At 38.4% G+C, this 26,727-nt stretch overlaps 1 protein-coding gene across 1 annotated transcript; it reads left to right on the plus strand.

Annotated features, from left to right (window-relative positions):
* The first annotated feature begins 2,373 nt into the window (after positions 1-2,373).
* Positions 2,374-26,295, plus strand: LOC149267110 (F-box only protein 6-like). Its single transcript, XM_089431399.1, has 2 exons — positions 2,374-3,664; positions 25,647-26,295. The coding sequence occupies exon 1, from the start codon at positions 2,447-2,449 to the stop codon at positions 3,656-3,658; it is 1,212 nt and encodes a 403-aa protein (XP_089287525.1). The 5' UTR covers positions 2,374-2,446; the 3' UTR covers positions 3,659-3,664; positions 25,647-26,295.
* Positions 26,296-26,727: the final 432 nt, after the last annotated feature.

Genomic DNA, 26,727 nt, shown 5'->3' on the forward strand with positions numbered 1-26,727 from the left:
CCAATACCATTCAATACCTCTAGATTTAGCCATAGGTCTTTTGAACTTCTTAACTTGAATTACCTCCCCTCTCACCTAGGCCTTCTTTATTGAATACCATCTTTGGGTGTTTTATTTAGCAAAACCCTTATGGGATATTTATCTTGGGAGTTCTTGTGTTATCTGATCTCTAAGATTTGTTGGGGAAGAATTCCTTGTGGGGATAATATTTATCCAAAGAATAATAGGGGAATAGTTTCTAATGTGACAATGGTGGTTGATACCATTGTTGCCCTTAATCTAGAGTGCTTAACAAGGGTTTTTCACTTAGGTGATAGATTTTGCAATAACATGGCCCAAAACCATCATCTCAAACCTTTTGAAAACCCACCATTCTCTTGTTGGTCTTCTTAAGAAAAGGGCATCCTCAGAGCTATCATGAATTAATAAGTACTTGGTGCAAGCACTGAAATGCTCCATAAGGATAGCACCACCCAAAGTGGAGTAGTGAGAATAGATCCCATATGAAACAACTTGGACTATGAAGTTCAATAAAGGTAGAGAAAGTAGCAAGTCACAATGAAAATGTCTTAAAATAGAGTAGTACCTCGATATCAAATCCACATGAATATGGTGTGCTCTTTTGAAGTAACCCCTAAAACTTTGTCTAAAAGGGAACTTGTAACACATGGTACAGCTCCAAATCCCCTTAAGCCACTAGAATGATGAGTTCCCTATTTGCAAGCTAAAGTCCAATGTTAAACTACAATCTTCATCTCTTATGATGTAAGGAGATGTGTAATATAATGTGCCTTCTTAACTATATCTACCAAATACTATACACTAATAATGATTGACTAAAGCCATCAACTTTTTTTTTATAAAAAAATATTTTATTGTATAAGAGTATTTTTTATAATCTAATATATATGGGATTTGAAAACAAATCTATAATATTTATAACAATTAATATTATTAATACTATATGTTGGGAACATATACATACAAATAGAAATATCCCTCTTTTCCTCTATACCACAAAGATGTCTGCGAGAAATTTGACATAATAAGAAAACGTCTATATAAAATGATAAAAAGAAAGGAATACTATATTCATAATAAATAGAAAAACTTTTAACTAAAGAGAAATACTATACATGAAACTTACTATAAAAAAAATATTGTTATAAATATTGCTTTAACATTAGTAGAAATATCTTATCAATAATGAGAACATTATTTAACATATTCATATCTTCATAAGAGTCACAAGTTTATTTTTGCATATCCATATCTTCATAAAATTGTACTTCGAATGCAAAATTTATGTTAAATGGTGAAAAAAAACTTGCACCTCAAGGTAGTCAATTCCTCTAATAGGGGTTTAATTGATAAGGAGTGAAAAATGGATATAGAATAATACAATTTAAGCTATACATAATACATTAGGCTAACATGTTAAAGGGATAATAATAATAATAACAATAACCACATTTACTTTAATTTATAATTTATAATATATTTAATAATAATTAGAAAATTAAATGAAAAATAAAAAGCCATTAGTTGTGCATCTTAACTTGACAACATCTTCAATTTTCTGCATTTCAAACAACTTTGATGCAAAGAAATCCCAAATCGTTGGAAGGATAAACTTTCAAATTTTTATTGTTTAAAAAGAAATTATATTTTCTGTATCCAGGTTCTGTGATCCATAATGAATTAAGCAAAGTCTTTCGGTACAAATCACATAAGAGAAATTTTTGGGCTAGGTCTTTCGAACCACAAGTGTGGTTCATCATCAGAGGAGATAAAGACCATGACAAAGGCTTAAATAGAGAGAATGTTGAGACATCATTTCAATTCACGACTATATTTAAACAATAATATTAATTTATTAATATATTAAAAACAAATATTATTAAGTAACGGTTATATTAAACCGCTAATTTTAAAAAAATAATATTTAAATAATAATATTGATTTATTAAAAATATTAATAGATAAAATATTAATAAGTAACATGGATATTAAACAGCTAATTTTTAAATTATTAGTTTATTAATTTATTAAAAAAAATATTTTCAAAAAATTAACACTTTACCTCGAATTCATTCATGGTTAAAACAAATTTACTCATAAAACAAATTAATTTAAATCAATCTAAAACTTAATATTTTACCCTTATATATATATATATATATATGGTTTGTTAAAGCCCTCCACAAATACACACTCTTACCCTTTTAATCTCAGTGTGATTAAGTTTTACCCTTTTAATATATCTATAATTTTTTTTTTCCTAAATCTCTAAGTGTGATTGGTTTGTTAAAGCCTCGACAAATATACACTCTTATTACCATTTTCCTCCTCTTATTAAAACTCTGGTAAGATTTTTCTGTACAATTAGCGTCAACGCTTTGATTACAATTTTGCGGGCTCTACCAGTGTCAAGCCTTGTCTGAAAATGGCGCAGTCGAAAAAACGCTCAACAACCTATAATGATCTATATGATCATTTAAAAGAAGAAATACTGTCGTGGCTGCCAGTGGAATGTGTGTGCAGATTTCGTAGCGTCTCAAAGCAGTGGAATAATCTCCTGTCATCACACAATTTCATAACAAATGTATGGAGAAAGAAGCCTGCTAACATGAACCCATGGCTCGTTCTGCATCCTGTCAACTCCGATTGTTTGGCATACTGCTTCTTCACAAGAACCTGGAAGACGACCTCCTCCATCTCCATTGAAAATGCAAATAATGATGGAGAAAACGAAATCTTGGGATCAGCTGCAGGCCTGTTCTTGTTAAGAACTGCACCATTTTTATTTGTATGCAATCCTCTTACAAGAACTTTGCTAGAACTCCCCTCTATTAAATGCACAACAATTGATGTCGCAGGGATCATGGCAGAGGAGGGCGAAAGCTCTGACACATACAAGGTAGTAGTGGTGGGCATATCAAGTCTTCTGAATGCGCATTTAATAGAAATATATGATTCCAAGGACAAGGCATGGAGAATTGCAATGCAAGTGCCAAAGGAGAATGCCATAACGATGGGTCGGGGGAGAATTGCAATGCAAATACCAGAGGAGAATGCCATAAGGATGGGTCGGGGGACCGAAATGGTTTTCTGTGGCGGTTCCATGTACTGCTTGATGAGTATCGAGGATGATTGGAACGTTCTGGGCTTCAACATCAGAGAGGGGACTTCTTTCTCTACACCTTTGCCAGAGATGGCTAATGGAGAGAAAACTTGCCCCTATCTGGTAGCCTGTGGATCGCGACTTCTGTTGTCGAGGGGCATAGTCAAAGAATGGGAGGAGCTCCTACAGGAGTTGATCATATGGGAGTTTGAGAAGGTGAAGGTGGAGTCCTCATCTTCCTCATCATCATCGGGGTGGAAGGAAATTGCCAGAATGCCTCCACCCTTATTTGAGGGTGATAACATGACTATATTTGCTGCTGAATACCCATTTATGTGTTGCGTAGGAGTTGGGGATTGTGCCTGCTTTGTAAGTAATGGAGATCCTCTAGTGATAGAGGTGGTTGTTTACAATGTTGGTGAAAAGACATGGAGCAGTCTTCCCAGTTGTCATTTAGATGAGGAAACTGGTCCCAATGTATGGGAAGGCAGTGTTATGGTCTTTGAACCAAGGCCAGACATGAAGGTTCTGTGAAGCCTGGTATGCATTCCTTTTTCTTTCACATTACCATCTTTTAAGATTTTAAACATGATTTCTCTCTTATTTAGATCTGCATTTTTCTATGCAAAGTTGCCTTGCTCTGCAATGTTCTTTGATATCAATAGTGATATGAACTTGTTTTATTTTTGGTAATTAAAATATGTTCTTATTACTGATCTAAAAAATTCATTACAAAACTGGGGTGGCCAGAGCCAATCCCCCTGTTGTGGTTTGGAAGTGGCTTTTATGCATGATATTCTAGCCATCTTTACAATGGCATGATATGAATTTCTCCACTATATATTTCTGCCTTGTAACAAAATTTGGCCTCCTAATGGTTGGACTGATTTGCTTTCTAGAGATCAGATTGATAGCCCTTAAGATTTTAATACCTTGGATGGCCCCATCTTGCAACCCGTGATAAATACTTTGATAACATAAGAAAACCTTCTTAAACAGCTGCAAAACCTTCCCAGGAATGCCTTGGCCCTTTTTGCTTCATTCTTCTCTCTCAGTCAATTTATGTACTATGTTTGTCTCTTTTTCTTTATTCTCCTTGCCTTTTCCATCCCTCTTTGCAGCCAGTTTCCCAAAAATTGTAGGATGGCTTCTTTGTCTTTCTCATCTCAGTGGGATACATGCTTGATGGGATTCCTCAAGTTGCACAACCTTAATTCCACCTCTTCCTTCTAGTCCTTCATTAGAGCACCATTCTCCAACATTTCATTTGCGGGATTGGTGGTCCATTCAGTGTGCTTGTATTGTGCCTCATAACACCTTTTCAGCCAAGTATAGACTGGCTAGCTTGGTCATCTTGAATGTGAATGAGAGTCCAATGCAGCCTAGTAAAAATACATCCCAATTCTCTGTTTAAGCTTCAGGGGAATGGGTCTGTGAAGGATACATTGGGGATTCTCCTGTTCTTTATTTGGGTTCCCACTCTGCCCCCAGTTTTGAAGATTCTTTAACATATCTATGAGCAAGATGCCCATTCTGTCTCCCACTTTCTTCGTAGGTTGCTCTTCATATCTTTCTCTTTTGGAGGAGATCTTTGCTACCCTTTGAAGATGAAAGTGTCTGGCCCTACACATTTTCCTTTCTCGTACATGCCAAATAGATATAAAGAGGTTTTCCCTTTTATACTCCTGACAAGGTTCAAGCAATCAAAGAAAAGCACAAAGCCTCGGGCTTGAAAGCTAAAGGAAAGAGGAAGCCTGGCATGGTCTGTACTTTTAAAATAAAGTGGAAAGACACCTCAAAAACGGAACTAAAACTATGAAGCTACACTAGATGAACAATAGGACCTGCCTTTAAAATCTGATTCTTCGAGAGAACTGGGCACGATGTTAAACTATCCAGGAATGGAAGACCCAACACTTTTGGAAGAACTCTATTGCACACTTACTTGGCACAATGTTAAACTAACCAGGAATGGAAGACCCAGCCCTTTTGGAAGAACTCCATTGCACACTTGATTTAGAATCCCAAGCCAAATAAAAAAGCAGAGGCCATAGGCTATTAGCTTATTGGTGCACTTTGTACTATCCACAATGCCGTAGTCTAATGCGCCCATGGTTTTGCTTAGAAAATAATGGAAATTCTTGCATGATTTTGAGAAAATCTCGCAGAAATATTTGGAAATCCAAGTTATAGCTATCAAATTTCAGGGTTTTGGGTGGACCAGGGTTCCTGAGGGTGCTGAATCTATTTTTTGTGAGATTCTCGCGAGAAATTTCTTGATGTGTTACAACTATCAAACTTCAAACTTCAGAATTTTAGGTGGCTCAGAATTCTGAATTCTTGATGGTGCTGAATCCATTTCCACTATAAAAGCCAAAATGATACTCCATTAAATTTCTTGAAAATTTTCCAACTAAATCCCAACCAAATTGTATCCTCGTTAAACAAGCCTATATACAATAGGCTACTTTGACTATTCAAATCTTACATTTTCTTATCTTGCCATTTCCCAATGCCCCTACAGTATTCCATGATTTTGTTGGGACATCTAGTTTATGTTTTCTTAACCCTGATTGATTTTGATGTGACACTACGAGCTTGATTTTTTTACAGAAGCAGATGCATCACTTCTGGAGGCAAAACTTTATAAAAATTCCAATAGATAGAAGGTGCCGAACTTTATAAATCAAATCTGTTTCAGAACTATCATTGTTGTCATCAATTTTCTGTGTTTTTGTATAGACAGACAAATTGTCCTCCTAGGAATAAACGAAAAAGCATATATTTGCTAACTATATGCTTCACATTTTGCTTCCTTGTGCTTTTTGGCTCTTGACCTCCTCCTCAGGACCTGCAGTCCTCGCCCATCATGTTCTGCAAGGAGATTAATAGGATCATTCTTACCGCTGACTTATCTAACAATTTCTTGTATTCGCTGCACATGGGCAGCCTGTTGTGCATGTGCAGCCTGTTGTGCATCCTGTTGCTCCCGAGGAATGCCTTTGGCCATTTCTTGTGCTCCTGACACTCTGCAATGAGAAAACCCAGATTCATTTTATAAAAAATAACCCACTTTTTCAGTGATTAGTTAGATAATGCGTAAAGGATTTATGAGTTAGTATGTTAATGCTTTACGGAGTTAGTAGGTTATATATTCATAGGTTAGTAGCATATCATTAATAGTTATGGTTAACTATTATGTTTTATTATAATTAATTATGGGTAATTATTAGAATAATCAATGATTAGGACATATTGGTTGGTTGATTAATAATCAGGGAGTGAGGTAGTTTAAATAGGTCACAATTTTGCCCAGAAAATAATAGAAATTCTGGCGTGACTTTTAGAAAATTTGGTAGAAAATTTTGAAAATCAAGAGTATAATTGTCAAACTTTAGGATTTTGGGTGACCGAGGGGTTCTTGACGGTGCTAAATCCATTTCTACCATAAAAATGATTCAAGCACTCCCATAGTCAGATTTTTAAAAGATTTTTTCATTGGATTCTAGCTATAAATTCGTCGTCTGGGCGGAATTGTGGCCTCGGTAGACAACACCTTAAGGAATTGTGAGTTGGTGGATCAATCATTAAAAAGTGTGTTGGTTAGTAGCTCAATGATGAGAGTTTTAATATATTAGTGATTGGGTTATTGATTTAATAGGTAGTTGGCTTGGTATTAAGGGGTTCATGGTAATGGTTGGAGCATAATTGTTAAAATTGGACAACTAGGTCCAAACTCCATGTTCTAATGCTCAGATTAAGAGGCTAATATTTTTTTTGGATTCCTCTTTCTGAGAGGTGTAAAATCCATATAAAAATAGTCTTAATCCGATGAGCAGAACTTATATTTTGAATTTATTATTCTTAATAAATTATATGTGCAAGGTCAGCCAGTTTTGTAATGTAGGCTCACATGCCCAACAGATGTGTCACACACTCTCATTGATGGATATATATACAGGAAAAGTTGGAGAGAATTTGAACACAACACAACTCACATCTTCCTCTCTCATCCTAAAAGTACGAGCTACCTGAAGGACGAATTTCAGCCACACGTGGGAAGGACGAAGAAGATGTTTCTGCTGCTAGGGTTTCGCAGAAGTTTGACCAGCGTTGACTTTGGTCAATGCTTGGTCCAAACAAGCTGAAAACTTGTGGGAGGTTCGATTTTTGAAGGCCGTACTACCTGGCACAAAAATCGAGGTCAAAGGGTTGACCGTTTTGCTACTGCGTTGACTTTTAGCTTGCTGCCCCTGCATTGACTTTTCAGGACAACGTTGACTTTTGTAGAACTGACTTGGGTTGACTCATCTACTAGTTGGAGGGTTGTTGTGACACATGCTGGGCTGGCTGACCAAAGGAGACTTTGCTGGTTGAAGCATCTTGTTGACCGCCGAAACGAACACATACATTTTTCTTGTTTCTGATTTGTCTTCTCTAAGATCTGCTTATATGTTCTATCTGCATTTTGCTTATCTACTTGTATGATTGCTGTGAGAAAAGTGAAATTGCTCTTAGCATAGAACATCTACAAAACTTTACATGGTATCGGAGCTGAGGTGAAGACAAACTCACTTCAAGTGATCTCCTCTCCACGTCTTGGGTTTTTGGAGAAGGAGATTCACACTAGATTTCACCGGCCTAGTATGATGCCCTAACGGAGAACGCAGTCATGAACTTATACGCTGTTCTAAGCAGCCCTAAACACAGTTAATGGATGCCTTTATATAGAGGATCATATACGTTGTTCATAAAGGATTATATACATTGTTGTCAAAGCGCAGTTCATAGAGTATCTTACACGCAGATAATAATGACACGCAGCCATATGCGTTGTTCTTAAGGAACTTACACGCTGTATGATAAATGTTGGACGCAGTTATAAAAGGACACAGTCAACCGCAGTCTAAATTCCACAGTCCTGAGGTGTAGCTGGAGTTATGTATACGTTGTGCAATTATACGCTGGGCAGTCATGTCATACATTGCAGTTATGGTTATACACATTCGCTAGACAGTCCTGTACACATCGCATGAGGTTATATATATACACGCAGAGGTCCTGTACACGTCACAGAAGTCTTGTACGCATTGCAGAAGAGTTATGTCAGCCGCAGAAGTTTTATACAATATTATATAGGTCATAGAGGTCCTGTACACGTCGCAGAAGTCTTGTATGCATCGCAGAGGAGTGATATTAGCCGCGGAGGTTTTTATACAATGTTATATAAGTCACAGAGGTCCTGTACACATCGCTGAGGTTATATATATACACGCAGAGGATGCCAAAGACTTATATATACAAACAGAGTATGCAAATGTCTCTTATGTATATTCGCTGAGGCTGCGGAGGTTTCATACAATCGCATTGGTATATGGTCTCACATTCGTCTCTTTGATGTGGTATGACATTCGCATAATATCCCTGGTTATAATGGCATATGATTACATCCCTCAATGGCATATGATCGCGATACTGTGATGATATGTGATATTGCTCTGGTGTGAAAATTGATACAAAGATGTATGGCATCAGCGTTATATGACAGGGTCTCGATATATATGATCTTGCTCCAGCAGTATATAGGGTCTTAATATGTATCTGGTCTTGATGTGTATGGTCTTTATATATATGGTAGACTGTACTGACGATGGGCAGTAATCGCTGGACAATATACGCTATAGTACATAAGTTATATATATATGCTGGACATGTATATATGTCGGGCAGTCATGAATATATATACACTTGTCATGGTTATTAATCACAAGTATGGGTTGTATGATGAAGTCATGAAGTAGCACGACAGCATGAAGTATAAAGTCATGGACAATTTGATGTATGGGCAGTACAATGATCATGAACAGCATGAAGATGTGTGATGCAGCATGATGGTGCTACACGATAAGGTGCAGCAGATGAACGAAATGGATAGGTGAAGTCGTCACCAGGGAGATTCAGTTGAAGCAGAATGTCTTCAGCTGATCTCATTGTTATAGGAAATAAACTATGCTCAGATCCAGATAAGCCAAAGTGTTGACTTCTGTTGTAAATAGAAGCTGGCATTAAGAGGGAGACTACCACTGCATATACTCCTGAGCAGAATGGTGTTGTTGAACGCAAGAATAGGACTATTGTGGAAGCTGCCCGTGCCATGCTATGTGACCAGGGTCTTCCAAAGTTTCTGTGGGGAGAAGCTGCAAATACTGCTGTGTACATTCAAAACCGATGCCCTCATTCCGCTTTGGACTCCAAAACTCCCGAAGAGGTTTTCTCTGGTAAGAAACCTGATGTCTCACATTTTAGAATTTTTGGATGTCCTGTCTATTTTCATGTGCCGAAAGAAAAGAGAAGTAAGCTGGATGCTACTGGGAAGAAAGGAATGTTTGTGGGCTACAGTGAGACTTCTAAGGCATATAGAGTCTATGTACCTGGTCAAAGGGAAGTAGAGATAAGCCATGATGTCACTTTTGACGAAGATGCTTCCCTGAAGAAAGTAGTAGATCTTCCTAGATCTGAAGAAAACCATGAAGAAAGACCTGGAAATCTGGAAGAACCCCAGGATGAGACTATGCCTGATGTTGAAGGGCCAATGGACCCTATTGATCCTTCCCCTTCTCTAGGAAAGAGGCCATCATGGCTCAGGGACACCCTCGAAGATGCTGAGGGTCATGCTGCCCCAAGGGGAACATTCCGAGAAAGCAAGAAGCCGTGTAGATACCAAGGGTATCTAGCTGCCTTGAGTACTATTATACAATCTGAACCTGGATCTTTTGAGGAAGCCATCAAGCATCAAGTCTGGAAGGATGCTATGCATGAAGAATATGAGGCTATTATGAAGAATGATGTCTGGGATGTGGTCCCGAGACCGAAGGACAAATCTGTTGTCACCGCTAAATGGCTCTACAAGATTAAACATGGCTCTGATGGGAGTGCTGAAAAGTTTAAGGCAAGATTTGTTGCCTGTGGCTTCTCTCAAAAGGAAGGAATTGACTATGACGATATATTTGCACCTGTGGCTCGATATACCACCATCCGATCCATCATAGCCCTTGCTGCTACGCAAGGATGGAGTCTTCATCAGATGGATGTCAAGACCGCTTTTCTGCATGGTGCAATAAAGGAAGAGGTGTATGTAGAACAACCTCTGGGATTTGAAGTTCAAGATCGAGACACTTATGTCTGCAGGTTGAAGAAAGCCCTCTATGGGTTAAAGCAAGCACCCAGAGCTTGGTATGAGAGGATGGATAGTTACTTGATGAAGCTGGGCTTCACTCGAAGCAATGCTGATCCAAACCTTTACTTTAAGGTTGAGGAAGGAAAGCCTCTCATTCTAGTGCTGTATGTGGACGACCTCTTCCTGACAGGTGATGACCCTCTCATTCATCAATGTAAGAGGGAGCTTGCTGCTGAGTTCGAGATGAAAGACCTAGGACTGATGCACTATTTCCTAGGCCTGGAGGTCTGGCAGAGACCTGGAGAGATTTTCCTTTCTCAAGGAAAGTATATTGTGAAGCTTCTGGAAAGATTTGGGATGGTGGACTGTAAGTCCGTGTCGACTCCAATGGAACTCAACTTTGAGAAGTTGAGTGGCAGCGCTGCAGGGCCTATCTTGGCCAATCCTACTGAGTATCGTCAACTCATAGGAGCTTTGATGTTCTTAGTGAACACCCGTCCGGACATATGTTTTGCAGTGAATACTTTGAGTCAACAGATGGTTGAGCCTCATCATTTTCACTGGGTTGGTGCCAAGAATCTTTTGAGATATCTTCGGGGCACGATAAACCATGGGCTGAGATACACTGCCGGGAGTGTGATACTCCGGGGATATACTGATGCCGATTGGGCTGGCAGTGTGGTGGATCGTAAGAGCACATCTGGATGCTGTTTCAATCTTGGTTCTGCTTCGATCTCATGGATGAGCAGGAAGCAGAAGTCGGTGGCTTTGAGCACCGCGGAGGCCGAATACATTGCTGCTAGTATGGCCTGTTGTGAAGCAGTTTGGTTGAGGAAGCTCTTTAGTGAGCTGTTCCAACATGTGCTAGATACCACTGTAATACTCTGTGATAATCAGAGTGGGATTCGTATGACTGAGAATCCTGTGTTCCACGACCGATCCAAGCATATTGATATCAGGTACCACTTTATCCGGGATATGGTACAGCGAGGCGCCGTAAGGCTCGATCATATAGGAACTGATGAGCAGGTCGCGGATATTCTCACTAAGCCCCTGGGGAAGGTCAAGTTCCTAACCTTCCGTGAGAATCTTGGTGTCGTGGAAAGACCCTATGATGTGGGTCCTGTTGGACGATGAGCTCTGGGAGCTCTGGGGGGCTTTGGGGATAGCTTCTCGGAGCTATAAGCACTCATAATGCTTCTGCCCCACCCTTGTGATTATTGAGCTGGTTCGCCACTCATTTAATCTGTGCCCCGTATGCATCCTACCCATTGAGTTCAGGGCTCATGGGAAGTACCTCTCATTTGGCCAATGAGGTGTGGAAAAGCTAGAGACTATTAGCAAAGACTGATGGACGCATCAGAGATTGCCGTACTCTCTATCTAGGATGGCATGGTCCAACCACTTGATCTGGGATCAAGATTTGTGAGGTCTGGGACCTCTGGACTGATTATGTCAGTCGGGGAATGATGTCTTTGTGACTGACCCACTTCTGTTCTGAAATAAAGAAGCCAGCAAAGCAAGTTTCGGCGGGATGACTCACGATGTTAATTGCACTAATAGATGGAGTTCTCCCTAGTTGAGAGGGAGTGTTAAAATTGGACAACTAGGTCCAAACTCCATGTTCTGATGCTCAGATTAAGAGGCTAATATTTTTGTTAGATTCCTCTTTCTGAGAGGTGTAAAATCCATATAAAAATAGTCTTAATCCGATGAGCAGAACTTATATTTTGAATTTATTATTCTTAATAAATTATATGTGCAAGGTCAGCCAGTTTTGTAATGTAGGCTCACATGCCCAACAGATGTGTCACACACCCTCATTGATGGATATATATACAGGAAAAGTTGGAGAGAATTTGAACACAACACAACTCACATCTTCCTCTCTCATCCTAAAAGTACGAGCTACCTGGAGGACGAATTTCAGCCACACGTGGGAAGGACGAAGAAGATGTTTCTGCTGCTAGGGTTTCGCAGAAGTTTGACCAGCGTTGACTTTGGTCAACGCTTGGTCCAAACAAGCTAAAAACTTGTGGGAGGTTCGATTTTTGAAGGCCGTACTACCTGGCACAAAAATCGAGGTCAAAGGGTTGACCGTTTTGCTACTGCGTTGACTTTTAGCTTGCTGCCCCTGCGTTGACTTTTCAGGACAACGTTGACTTTGTAGAACTGACTTGGGTTGACTCATCTACTGGTTGGAGGGTTGTTGTGACACATGCTGGGCTGGCTGACCAAAGGAGACTTTGCTGGTTGAAGCATCCTGTTGACCGCCGAAACGAACACATACATTTTTCTTGTTTCTGATTTGTCTTCTGTAAGATCTGCTTATATGTTCTATCTGCATTTTGCTTATCTACTTGTATGATTGCTGTGAGAAAAGTGAAATTGCTCTTAGCATAGAACATCTACAAAACTTTACAATAATGGATTAGTGGCTCATGCTTAAATTTATGGGATTAGTATGTGAGAGACTAAGGGTTTAATGGTGGTTTTAATGGCTTGTTAAATACGATGAAGGAACTAGAGAGTTAGTGGGTTAAGAGTTAGGTGTTAGTGGGTTACCATGTATAAGTTAACTATATTGAAATTCCTAAGCTAAAAAATACTAAACATTGACTTGAAGACAAGTCTTTCCAACTTATTAAACTAATTCACTAAACTTATAGGCGTGTTCGTTTTATATCAAATAATTCCATATCCATTATAAAATATCTATCCCATTGTCACATGAACTTGGGCTTCTCACATTATAGATTATTGCAATGGCCTCGAAGGTGACTAGTGAAGGCTTACATGGCTAGATTTGGTCAAGAGAACAAAGATATATTTGACTGATTTTTCCTGTAAGGATTTTCCAAGGTAAATTGTTTGTCAATAGTGTGTGCATGATGTATGTGTTTTTGTTGTTATTGTCGGTTAATTATTTCTCTCAAGTTCTATAGTTATTCTTAATATGGTATTAGAGCGATATTAGCTTGGACTCTCTAAAAAGAGTGACCTATCCATTTCCTAAATGGTGAGTCAAAGCTTAATAGACTCGAACTTTGTTACAAAAGTGGTTATGGCATTGGAATCCATCAAGGGAGACAATATGTCATTCTTGTTGCATTATATTTTCTATTAGTGTTTTCATGAGGAACAAATCAAACTCGATTTATTTGTTGAGGCATAGTTTCGCTAATGGTAGACCCACAAATGTTGGAAAATGAAGGATGATGGTTCCTCTCTTATTCTCATTGGGAGACAGTGATAGTAATAATTGCTAGAGTTAGAAAATAAATGATTATGTGATTGTTCGCCAAATGCCCCAAAAAAAATGCATCATTCTGATCTAATTAACAAGGTTGCTAAGGTATTGTAACCTTGTTGAATGGGCACACACAAGCCAGGGACCCCCCATCACCTCGGTCCGAGCCCCCAGTCTTTAGACCTAGCTACCTCCTAAAAGGTCAAGGGAAGATTCCCAATAGTAACCCCAAGTAACTCCAAGTAAGACCAGTTCCTTAAATGGGGTCGAGAATGAGTGGAGGAGTTAATATATCAGGTTGTCTTGTTGTCTTTGTGTGAGTCATTTAGTGAATCAAGACCCTTGTGTTGATATGAATATGTGGACTAACTTTACCTTTACTTTCAATCTATCACCAACCTAGTATCTTAATTGGTTTCCTAAATTTGTGATGTCAGTAATTGTCTTAAATACCTTAAGCTTTCATATTGTTGACATGATGTCTAGTAAGATACGAAGGGGATTGATGGAGAATCAAGGATCTTATAGTCACCAATCTGGTCATAATTGTTTTACATTGACAGATTTTGTTGAATCTAGTAATATTCACGGTTTATCCTTTCATGATTTAGATGCTTTTTGGATAGTTGAGGCACTTCAGCATGAGCTAATCGTTATGTCAGGTTCTCACCATCTCGACAAAGTTTTTTAACGAGATCAGATTGAATTCCCCTCAGAAGACTCTCTTTGCAATTCGAACGCGTTAATTAAAAATTCATTTCCTCATCAGGGTTTTCAAATTGATTTTTCTAAATATCAAGATCCAATTGACAAATGGTTAGAGAAATCTTACATCCCAAGCTTTGTCACAAATAACAAGTTTCTATCTTTCTTAACGTTTGCAAAAATTAAAAACATGAATGAATGTACTTTTGCAAGAAGCCTTCAAGGTTTGTATGTTCATCATTTCAAGCAACGAGGTAAAGCTCGAAACTGGTTAAAATTAGTTGTTGAGATTTTCTGTTTGTAATGAAATAGGAAAAATCTCAGCTGGTGACAACAATAGGAATTCAGGTCCTAGATTAACTCCAGGTTGTTGGGAGGGAGTTAATGCCTCCTATATTTGATGTGAGGGAATTAATGAGGCTGTTAGATTCTCTAGGCTATATAACAGGCAACCATTCGGATGGTTTGCTAAGAGTGTGAGAAGTTCTGTGAGGATTTCTTGATGTAATCTCCAATTTGATTAATAAATTCCTGATGCCTATGTTTGGTGGACGTAGCCCAGATTGGTTGGGTGAACCACGTTAAAAATTGTCTCCTATGTGCTTGATTGTTCTACTGTGTTAATTCTGTGTTTATTTAATTTTGCTGTGCACCTGAACCAACAATTGGTATCAGAGCTCAAGGTGGAGCGTTGACTGTGCTGGAGCGCTGAGGGAGTTTGGGTGTTGTTCGTTTGCGTGGAGCTGTATATTGTTGGAGCGAACCTGCCACGTTGCGTTGAGTAAAGGCTGGAGTGGCTTGTGTCGTGAGACTGGAGCAGAGGTTCAAGCGTGCTGTTGCGTGGAGGAATGGCAAAAAACTTGCGCTGAGGGACAAACCTGCGTTGAAGTATTATGCGCGGAAGAGAGCAGAAGGTGCGTATAGCTGTTGCTGTTGGTGCGTGGAGAGCGCACTGCCTTTTGCTGGAGAAATTGAAGAGCACGTTGCTGGAGTGGGGCTCTACAAGAAATACGCGTTAAATATTGGTATGTTGAACTGCGTGGAGCCTGTTTTTTAAATCGCTGGAGCGTATTTTATAACATTACTGGTGCGCTATTGAAATTTACTGTGCGTATTTCATGAAGCATTGTGGGTGCGTATTTCTTTTAAATCGCTGGGTGCGTGTTTTATTACATTGCTGGTGCGTGTTTTTTTTAAATGACCGAATGTCATTCATATGACATAGCCCCTGCGCGTTTTGTAATTGCCTCTGCGCGGGCAACAATGAAACTTGTTGAATTTTTTGAGTAACTTTTGACCGGTGCCGTTCACCTCTAGCATGACTTTATTGAATGAACTTCAATGGGTGTTTTTTGATCTGCGATTAGTGGAAGAGTCGCAACATTATTTTTTGATCTGCCAATAGATCCTTCAATTTACGTCCCTTGAAACATAAATATTCCATAGCTTACCAAAGGTGATTTTGATTAAAGCGATTAAACATGGTGAGTTGGTTGGAATCATTGCAAAGGCTGTAGGTGCGTGAATGCATGGATTTCAGAGGATTTTGTAGGTGCGTGGATTGCACAAGATTTTTTTTTTTTTTTTTTTTGTGAAGTGCAAAAGGGCAGTTTTTTTTTAAGGAAAAAGTACAGAGGCATAGGCAGTTTTTTGTTGTGTAAAAACAAAGGCATAGGCAATTATTTTTTTATTGCTGGTTGGATATTGGAGATTATTGTGTTTTTTTGTTGATACAAGATGGCCAAAACTCAAAGTGCCCGTTTTGAAATTGAGAAGTTTAATGGCAAGAATAATTTTGAGATCTGGAAGGTGAAGATGCACGATCTGCTGGTTCAACAAGGTGTGGCGAAAGCACTGTTGGGGAAAAACAAAAGGCCTCCTTCCATGACGGAGGATGATTGGGATGAGATGGACGATAGAGCTGAGCGCAATTCGGTTATGTCTGGCGGACGATGTTCTGTTCAACATTGTGTCAGAGAAATCCGCCGCAGGCCTGTGGTCAAAGCTTGAGAAGCTCTATATGACGAAATCTTTGACAAATCGGATTCTCCTGAAGCGACAGCTTTATGGTTTGCGGATGAAAGAAGGTACCTCAATTGCTGATCACCTGAATGTTTTTAATACCTTATTGGTGCAATTAGACAGTCTAGATGTGAAATTTGATTCAGAGGATAAGGCAATAACTCTATTGTGTTCATTGCCTGAATCCTGGGATCACTTTGTTACTTCCATAAGCTTTAGTACATCAGATATCCTTGAGTTTGACGATGTTTTTGGAGCCTTGTTGGCTGAGGAGACGAGGAAGAGCTCGAATGCAGACACCTCTACATCAGAGGTAATGATGGCCAGAGGTCGCTCACGAGAGAGACACTCCGGGGGAAAGCATAGCGACTCTCGTTCAAAATCCAAAGGAAAGAAGCCAAAGGTGAAGTGCTGGCATTGTGGCAAGGCTGGACATCTGAAAAAGGATTGCTGGAAGCGAAAGCAGGCTGCTAAAGAAGGCTCTTCGACAGAAAAGAAGGAAGCCAACACCACAGATACAGGTTCAGTATCTGGTTCAGGTATGAGTGATGAGGTATTGTCAGTTAATATTTCAAAACATGATCAACATTGGTTGTTAGATTCCGGGGCATCTAACCACATGTGTATTCATAAAGATTGGTTTAAAACATATAGATCAATTGATGATGGTGTTGTGTACATGGGTAATGATGTAACATGTAATATTGTGGGAATTGGGAGCATACAACTGCAAATGTTTGATGGGACAACAAAAATATTAACTGATGTGAGGCATGTACCAGATTTAAGGAAAAATTTGATTTCATTAGGAGCACTTGATTCAAATGGATATAAAACTGTAATTCAAGGTGGAGTTATGAAAATCTATAAAGGTATCTTACTAGTAATGAAGGCTAAGAAAGTAGGAAATCTATTTCAGTTAGAAGGTAGAACTGGGTCAGATCATGTATCTGTGTCTGAACATGACAGTAGTTCCATTCACTTATGGCATCAAAGATTGGGGCATATGAGTGAAAGAGGATTGAAAATTTTGGCTGACCGCAAGTTACTTCCTAATCTAAGATCTGGAAAATTGGATTTCTGTAAACATTGTCTGTTTGGTAAACAAAGTAAACAAAAGTTTAAAACAGGCAAACATACTAGTAAAGGCATACTTGATTATATCCATTCAGATGTTTGGGGTCCAGCCCCTACAGCGTCATATGGTGGTTCGTCTTATTTTGTATCATTCATTGATGACTTTTCTCGGAAAGTTTGGGTCTACATGTTGAAAAAGAAGTCTGATGTTTTTACAGTTTTCAAGCCGTTTAGAGCATTGGTAGAAAACAACACTGGTAGAACTATAAAATGTTTAAGAACTGACAATGGTGGTGAGTTTTCCTCCAAGGCGTTTGACAGCTATTGCAAGGATGCAGGGATCGAAAGACATAAGACCACGGTTTATACTCCTCAGCAGAATGGAGTTGCTGAACGCATGAACAGGACTCTTCTAGAGAGAGCAAGGTGTATGCTGAGTAACGCCGGGTTGCAAAAGGAGTTGTGGACGGAAGCGGTGGCAACAGCTTGTTATGTGATAAACCGATCTCCATCAACGGCGATAGGTTGCAAGGTTCCGCAAGAGGTATGGAAAGGACACCCTTGTGATTATTCTAAACTCAGAGTGTTTGGTTGTGATGCATATGCTCTAGTGCCTAAACATCAGTGAACTAAATTAGATCCGAAATCGAAAAGGTATGTCTTTGTTGGGTATGGTGATGGAACAAAGGGATATAGATTGTGGGATCCTACTACCCGCAAAATCATCATCAACAGAGATGTAAAGTTTAATGAATCCTCTCTTGTACAGTTAGATGTAGATAGAAGATTGAAACAAGATGATGTATCTGATTTCCAGCATATTCAATTTGACAGCATTTCTAATGATAGTCATAACGACCATAGTTCAGATTCTAGTCATGAACAGGTTTCAGAATCAGATTATGAACAGGGTTCAGATGGAGGACATGAACAGGTCTCAGATGGCGATCATGAAGAAATTCCTACAGTTGATAGACAACCAATTATGGAAGCACCAGAAACATTCTTAAGGAGGTCTACAAGAATCAAACGCCCTCCGAGAAGGTATGATGATCATGTTACTTCAATTGCTTTGATCGCTAATGATGATGAACCTTTGTGTTATCAGGAAGCTGTAGAAGGTCCAAATAGTGACAAGTGGAAAGCAGCCATGAAGGACGAAATGATGGCCTTAAGTAAGAATGGTACATGGGATCTGGTTGAGCTTCCGAAAGGCAGGAAAACTGTAGGGTGCAAATGGGTCTTCAAGCTGAAACGGGGTGTGAATGATACGGAAGACAGGTACAAAGCTCGGCTGGTTGCAAAAGGGTTTTCTCAGAAAGCTGGCATAGACTTTCATGAGATATTTTCACCAGTGGTTAAAATTGTTTCAATTAGAATTGTGTTAGCATTAGTGGCTTTGTTTGATTTAGAGTTGCAGCAGTTAGATGTTAAGACTGCATTTCTACATGGTGATTTAGATGAGGAAATATATATGGAACAACCGGAAGGGTTTGTTCAGCATCGCAATGAGAAATTTGTCTGCAGGCTCAAGAAGTCATTATATGGCCTGAAGCAGTCGCCTCAGCAGTGGTATAAGAAGTTTGATTCTTTCATGTTGAGTCAGAAATATGTAAGAAGTGAATATGATCATTGTGTTTACTTTAAGCAATTAAATAATGGCATGTTCATTATCTTAGTGTTATATGTTGATGATATGCTTTTAGCAAGCAAAAGCATTGAAGAAATCAACAGGTTGAAGACTCAGATGGCAAGGACGTTTGATATGAAAGATCTAGGAGCGGCAAGACAGATTTTAGGCATGGAGATTTTCAGAGACAGGAGTAATGGTAAGCTGTGGCTATCAAAACAGAAGTATGTTGAGAAAATACTTTTGAGGTTTGGTATGAATAATGTGAAGCCTGTTTCAGTCCCTTTAGCTTCCCATTTTAAGCTTTCTTCGAGTTTATGTCCTAATACAGATGAAGAAAAGGATTATATGTCTCGAATTCCATATGCCAATGTAGTAGGGCGTTTAATGTATGCGATGGTTTGTACTCGACCAGATATTTCACATGCAGTTGGGGTTGTCAGCAGGTACATGGCAAATCCGGGTAAAGAACACTGGTCAGCAGTGAAATGGGTGCTTCGGTATTTGAGAGGCACAAGTAGTTATTGTATTTCTTACAATAAGAGTAGTGAATTTGTTTGCGGATATGTTGATTCCGATTTTGCAGGTGATTTGGATAAGAGAAGGTCAACTTCAGGGTACGTCTTTACTCTTGCAGGTGGAGCTATCAGCTGGATGTCAAAGCTACAGAACATTGTTGCTTTGTCCACTACTGAAGCAGAATACATTGCTGCTTCTCATGCTTGCAAAGAGGCGGTTTGGTTGAAAGGTTTGCTTGGTGAGTTTGGTAGGTTACAGGAAAACATCAGGTTACTTTGTGACAGTCAAAGTGCAATACATTTGGCTAGGAATCCCGCCTATCATAGTAAATCAAAGCATATACCGATCAAGTACCATTTTGTAAGACAGGTTATCACTGAAAGGGGAGTCTCTCTTGAAAAGGTGCATACAAAGGAGAACTGTGCAGACATGTTCACGAAACCAGTTTTGTTGGAGAAGCTACGCTGGTGTTTGGCTTCTCTTGGCTTGCAGAAAAGATAAAATAATAATAACAGGGCATCAGGCGAATTGTTGTCAAGGTGGAGATTGTTGAGATTTTCTGTTTGTAATGAAATAGGAAAAATCTCAGCTGGTGACAACAATAGGAATTCAGGTCCTAGATTAACTCCAGGTTGTTGGGAGGGAGTTAATGCCTCCTATATTTGATGTGAGGGAATTAATGAGGCTGTTAGATTCTCTAGGCTATATAACAGGCAACCATTCGGATGGTTTGCTAAGAGTGTGAGAAGTTCTGTGAGGATTTCTTGATGTAATCTCCAATTTGATTAATAAATTCCTGATGCCTATGTTTGGTGGACGTAGCCCAGATTGGTTGGGTGAACCACGTTAAAAATTGTCTCCTATGTGCTTGATTGTTCTGCTGTGTTAATTCTGTGTTTATTTAATTTTGCTGTGCACCTGAACCAACATTAGTAAGTTTGGCAAATCTTTCTATTGATAAGCAAGACCTTCAGTTCATTGCACAAATTTCTCATGTTGCTATCTTTATCTCACACAATGCTTTATATTGCTTTTAATTTCTTGTATCTTGGTGATTGCAGGTTGGGGGTGGTTACAGTGGCTACATTGGAAATTCCATTATACTTAGCCATGGCCTTCTAGCTTGTTAGGTTAGGAGTAGGTTTAGGTGCATTTAGTCCCTTAGTCGCATTACATGATTCTGCATGTCACCCTGCACTAGTCATTGCATATGTTTGTTTGTTTTCCGTGCTCTGTTTCAAGTTAAGGATTGCTTCCGCATTACTTTGACTAGAATTGTAAACATTGACTTGCTGACTAGATTTGACTTTGAGGCTCATCTATTAGATATTGGATTGTAGATCTCTTGGATAGTCAAATAATTGACTTTGACTCTTTTATTGATGAATTGGATTATTGTAATCTATCTTCTGAACATTTTATGACAATCTAATAAGAAGAAGAAATTGAAAGGGTTTTCCCCCTTGTGGGTTTTTCCCTGGTCTTTAACCAAATCCTGTGTCACTTATTGCTCTTGATTATCTTCTATTGTTAATTGCAATTACTATTCTATCTACAATTTCTATTTGATACTAGAAGATTAAATTGAATTGAAAGTGATTGCTAATTGAAGAAAAGAATTGGCTAAAGTGATTGTAACAACATAGAATAGTGGAAAATTAACTTGGTATTAGAGCTAAGGTGAAGACAAGCCCAAAGAGACAAGAGACTAAAGAAAACATCTTTGGAAGAAGTTGAAGGAACCTATTTGACTTGGTCAAGATGTCTACCTCTTACTTCAAGGATTCTAAGAAGGTGGGTGACTCATCAAATTTTGTTGCTTGGAAGATCAGGTTGGAAGTGATATTGGATGAAAATGATTTTCTAGAATATGTGGAAGGAAAAGTTCCTAAGCCTCCAAAGAATGCCCATGCTGCTATCAAGTCTAAGTATAAGAAAGGTGAGATCAAATCTAAAAAAATTCTTATTGATTCCTTATAGGATCCTTTGCTTTTTTATGTTGGAAAATTGAAGAAGTGTAAGGACATCTATGATAAGCTGGTTGGGATGTATGAGGTCAACAACTTGAATCATATCCTCTCCTTGAAGAATAAACTTAAGGAATTGAAGATGAACAAGGGGGAATTTGTGCAGTCTTATGTCATGTGGGTATCCCAACTAAGAGATCAATTGCAAACTGTTGGTGAGCCCATATCTGACATAGAGTTGGTGTTGATCACTCTTCAAGGTCTTCCTCTTATTTGGGAAACCTTCATCACTACTAAGTTCCCGACTTTTGATGAGCTCATTGGTAAATGTACTCAACAAGAAACTAGTTGATTTCAAGGGGGAGGATTCAAAAGAATGAAGAAGGAGAGCCCTTTGCATTGGTTGCTCAAGCCACGAAGAGGAAAGATAGAAGGAGACCATCTAATCCAATAAATTCTCCTTCTGAATTCAAGAAATCCAAAAGAAGGCATAGAAAAAACATGCCTAAAGTTGAGTGCTTCAAATGCCATAAGCATGGTCACTATGACCAGGAGATAGGGTCAAGGTTGAATTAAGTTCTTATGATTTAACCAAAAGCTTTCTATTGCTCTCTAGATTTTTGGGAAACTTTTGACTCTGTCCTAAGGAACTCATTGTTCCACACAAAATGCTATATTAGAATCTTTGAGTCTCTCATAGTTGTTAGCATGAGACTTTATGAGATAGTTGTATCTTAGCTTCACACTTTCCATGGACTCTCTAACTTCATTAGGAGCACCAATTGTGTAAAAAAAGTTGTCCCCTCTCATTGAACTTATTTGGGATATACGTTGATGAGTTAGAGGCACACCTCATGGAATATTCCTATTTACATAGATGTGACCTTTTTAGCCTCCTTCCCCAAAGGTTTTCAAAAAACTTAATTAACTTGTAATTTTTTATAATCATAAATAATACATAATAAAACTAAAACTATAATATTTAATATATCCCATAACACCCTATCAAACTTGTATTTTTCCCAAAAAAAAAAATAAAAAATTGGAAATTTCCATTAATAATACCTATTTAGAGTCAAATTCATAAGCCTTAAGTTCATGTTAAGATCCACTTTTCAATCTAAATCCAAATAGAGGTTTGGTTCTCTTCATGCTAATACCCACTTTTCAATCTAAACTCAAGGGGCATGGTTCCCTCCCTATTTGAGCTAGAGAGCTTCCACATGCATTTTCATTTTTAGAATATCTTTTTCAAAATGCATTTCCTTTATACAAAATATCTCACCTACAATAATATTATATGGTATTAATATCTAGGCCTACTTTACAAGCATGTGATTGGGCCCGTGTTGGGAGAGTCCAAACCCTATTGTTGTAGCACATGATGTGATGTGATGAAATGGATAATTTCATTAGCAAGATTATTCGATTTTTCGTATTCTTCTTCAAAATATTACGAAGTGGTGATGACTGTATACTACTGCTGATTTGTCTCGGGGGCTCGTCTTTTTTAGAGTGAGTGCTCCTTTACTGAGACTGATTTGAGGGCATCTTCATAGGTTTGCTAACGTGCAATCTCCTGTGCCATTGAATCTGCTAATGTGCAATCTCCATTTCAAGTCCTTTCCCATTTCAACAAGATTGCTCATCACCTAGTTTCAAGAAGATCCCTTTTTTTTCAACAAGATTGCTCATTACCTAGTTTCAGCAAGATTGTATGATTAGCCGTTCAACCTAACAACTGATTGGTCTTCCTTTTCAAATGCTGAAATCGGACTTCGTTGAATTACTGCTTCATTAGTTCCCACAACTGTTAACAGACTTCTTATTGAGAAAATCTATAAAGAGTTTGGAATCTCCTTCAATATTGATTTTACTGGACCCAATTCTCTCTTCTTTTGTCAATCCCGAAATAACCCCTTGTTCTCTGCCATATTGTTTGTTCATTCTCCTAAGTCTCTGTAGAAGACGAGCTTGATTTTACCTTGGTAGTCTCTGATTATGCCCACTGCCCCTGCTATATCCAGGCTTCCTTTCTATGCCCCATCATAGTTAACCTTGCACTACCCAGGCTCAGCAGGATTTTTGAGGTCACCATCTGCATCTTTTTCTCAGAAGGAAAAAAACGCTGGTTGTTATTAATATATATAAAAAAACCAATACATTATAGCGAAATATTTTCATCAAAACAGTCCACCATAAGAAGAATATATGCTGCCAGAAAACAAGAACAGGCCAGGGTGGAAGACCTCAGACTATATGCTGCCAGAAAACAAGAACAGGCAAGGGTGGAGAAAGTCACCATGGCCGAACCCAAAATAAGTACACAATTACCATCGGCCAATAAAAGTAAGCCAAAAATAGTATCCATAAATCAGCATCATAAACGGGAGTAAAAAACCATGAAGAACAAAAACATAAGGACAGTATTGGCATGCCAGGGACTGGACTGTGTAAGTTCAATCAGTAGACATCAACCTGGGAGGGTCATAGTCCCGACATCCATAGAGTAATTTCTCATCCTCAAAATGATATGCATGCATCCAACCGGAGCCGAGATACCCTGCTTTGACATGTCATCTGCAATTGTGTTAAATTCCCAGTGAATATGCTGGAAAGATATATGTTGAAAGGATCTTTTAAGATATTCAATGTTTCTGAGCCGACCCTGTAAGGGAGGATAGGAGATAGAGGATGAACCCAGCATATGATTGATTAGTGCTTGTGAGTCTCCAAAGATCTGCAAGCTTGGTATATCCAAGAAACTGGCGAACCATAATAAATCCCAAAGTGCAATGGTTTCAGCTTTCATATTAGTGCCATTTCCCGGACCATTTCCCCAGACCATCTGTGTCTTCATCTCTTCGATCAAGTTTATTTCTTCTGATTGGGATGAGATTATTTTCTATTCATTTGTTACCTTGGCTGACTCTTTTTGTGCTCTTTTAATCTGAAACCACACCTATGCAGGGGATAATATTTTGCTCATAAAAATCATAAGATTCCTGGCTTTCCATAGATTACACCCCAACAAGTCCTGCATTGTATTCACCATTAGAAGGGGCTGCTTTGTCCAAGTTCTCCATAAAAACCATACCTTAGATGCAAAGGCACTCTTGTGCAGGGGACTGCTACTTTCTTCTGCCTCCAATCATACATTGCACCTCGAAGGACCAATATTGCCTCTGAATTTCTAAGGAGGAAAAGTATCATTGGATTCCATACCTTTCTCCAGATTTTGCTATATCATTGGATTCCGTACCTTTCTCCAGATTTTATGTTGGACTAAATCCTTTTTCTCTACAAAGCACACCATGTCACCTTCTTTGACACCGTAACTACCATTTGCATCTTTGTTCCAGCCAAGACTCTACTCCCCTTTCCTCTTGAGAAATCTTCTTAGGGACAGAATTGCTTCCAGTGTAGAATTTCTTTCCTCATCAATCTCAATGGACTAATTAGAGATCATTTTCCAGGTTTGCAATGACTTGGATGGGTCTTCATTTTCTTCCTAGTAGTCACTGTTTTTTTTCATCCTTTCTCCTTTATCTTATTTCTGACTTCCTTTCATTCTCCTCTTCTTTGAATGGTTTGTGGCCATTCCATGGATCATCCCAGAATAATACATTGGTTCCTGATTTAACCTCCCTGAAAACAAGGTCAGATGTGGTTTTACATTTTTGGATATGCTATTCCAGATTGGTAACCTTTTCGGTATATCTCTGAGCTTGATCATTTCTGTCGGGTTCTTCCTTTTTAAATATTTTAACCTTACTATGCTTTCCCACTGAGCATCAGATTCCTGAAGTAATCTACAAAACGACTTGGTTATAAAATTGACTAGCTTTAGCCTTTTATTCAATTAAATAGAATACTCTTCTAAAAAGTGTATTTCCTCAAACTATCAGATGCAATGAGGAAGTAGTTTGTACCAAATGAATCATTAAAACATGATAATGTGTCAAATAGCCTTGCAGTCCATAAGAAGGATTAGATGTTAGTTTATGGTAATGATTCTAATTTGCTTTTTATGGCTGGTTATAAGTATAACTACATATGTACTTTAGTTCCTGCAAGTTTCTGCTTTAATAGGTAAGGGGTTGTATTGTAAAAGAAATTAGTGATTTTTGACTCTGCATTGTTATATGGTAAGCCAATCTTTGTTTTCTGTGCAGTACTACAGGAGTACAATGAAGAATGGAAAGCAATGCCAACTCAGAGAAACTGTTTGAAAAGAAAAGGTGGCAGAAGGTTATCATCACAGTTTGATGAAAAGTTGATTCTTCAAGAGAGAATCTTGATCTCGTTTATGCTCTCTAGTTTTAGTTTGAAAATTTGGACCTTTGTTCATAAGTACATGCAGTTTGAAAGCAGTAGGATGGGGTGTTTTAGCATGAGGTGAATTAAAATCATCTTGATTGATGCTCTCTCATATATGCTGTCTAGTTTTAGTTTGAAAATCTAGACCTTTGATCATAAGTACATGCACTTTGAAAACAGTGGGAGGTGAACTGAAACCATTTAGCTTGAGGTGAACTGAAACCATCGTGTGATGTTAATTGAAACCTTTCAAAATTGTATGCACTAATAACATATGATTTTGGAGATTGAAATATTGCTCATCTTGGCTGGCAATATAAGCTTTTCTTTCCCTTTCAATAACAGCAAGTGAGAACATTATCTCATTCTCGTACATTATTTTCTTAAAAAAAAGCTTCACAGCTTTCAATCTTTAGCTTATTTATCAGATGAACAGATGTATTGCAGGAAATGCATGGCTAAAATTTAAATATCAAAAAGGATCTCTATTTTGTTATAAGGACAGTATTATGGACTAAGGCTGCTGCTTTTAATTTTTGCATTTTTCCATCTTTGTTTGTCTCACATATATGTGGGTAAAATTCTGCTCTAGCAATGGAGTCTGATCAACATTAAGAATTTTATTTTTATATGCAATGTGTAATTTAAAACTATGAGCATTTATTTATATTTAATCTTAGAACTTAGAATTGAATCCTGGTAAGAGTTCTTCAAAACAATTTTTATGATGATGCCAATGTATGCCATCGGTTTCTCCAAACCCTTGTTAGCTATATGACCCACATCTAGCCTTAGTAGCCCATTTGTAGTGATATGTGTGTCTTATAGTTTGAACCATCATTTTAAATGTGTCTGGGTGTGTGAGTTCACTTTGTAGATTACCCTAGAGATATCAATGGAAGGATATTGTAGATCAAGAAAGTCTGAGCAAAGTTG

Source organism: Pinus tabuliformis, chromosome 6 (genome assembly GCF_031772625.1).
Source record: "Pinus tabuliformis cultivar Carrire ecotype Pingquan chromosome 6, CPIR1, whole genome shotgun sequence".
NCBI classification, from domain to species: domain Eukaryota; kingdom Viridiplantae; phylum Streptophyta; class Pinopsida; order Pinales; family Pinaceae; genus Pinus; species Pinus tabuliformis.

Excerpts from the sequence above, each read along its gene's own strand:
- LOC149267110 (XM_089431399.1), top strand. The coding sequence starts at position 2,447 with ATGGCGCAGTCGAAAAAACGCTCAACAACCTATAATGATCTATATGAT.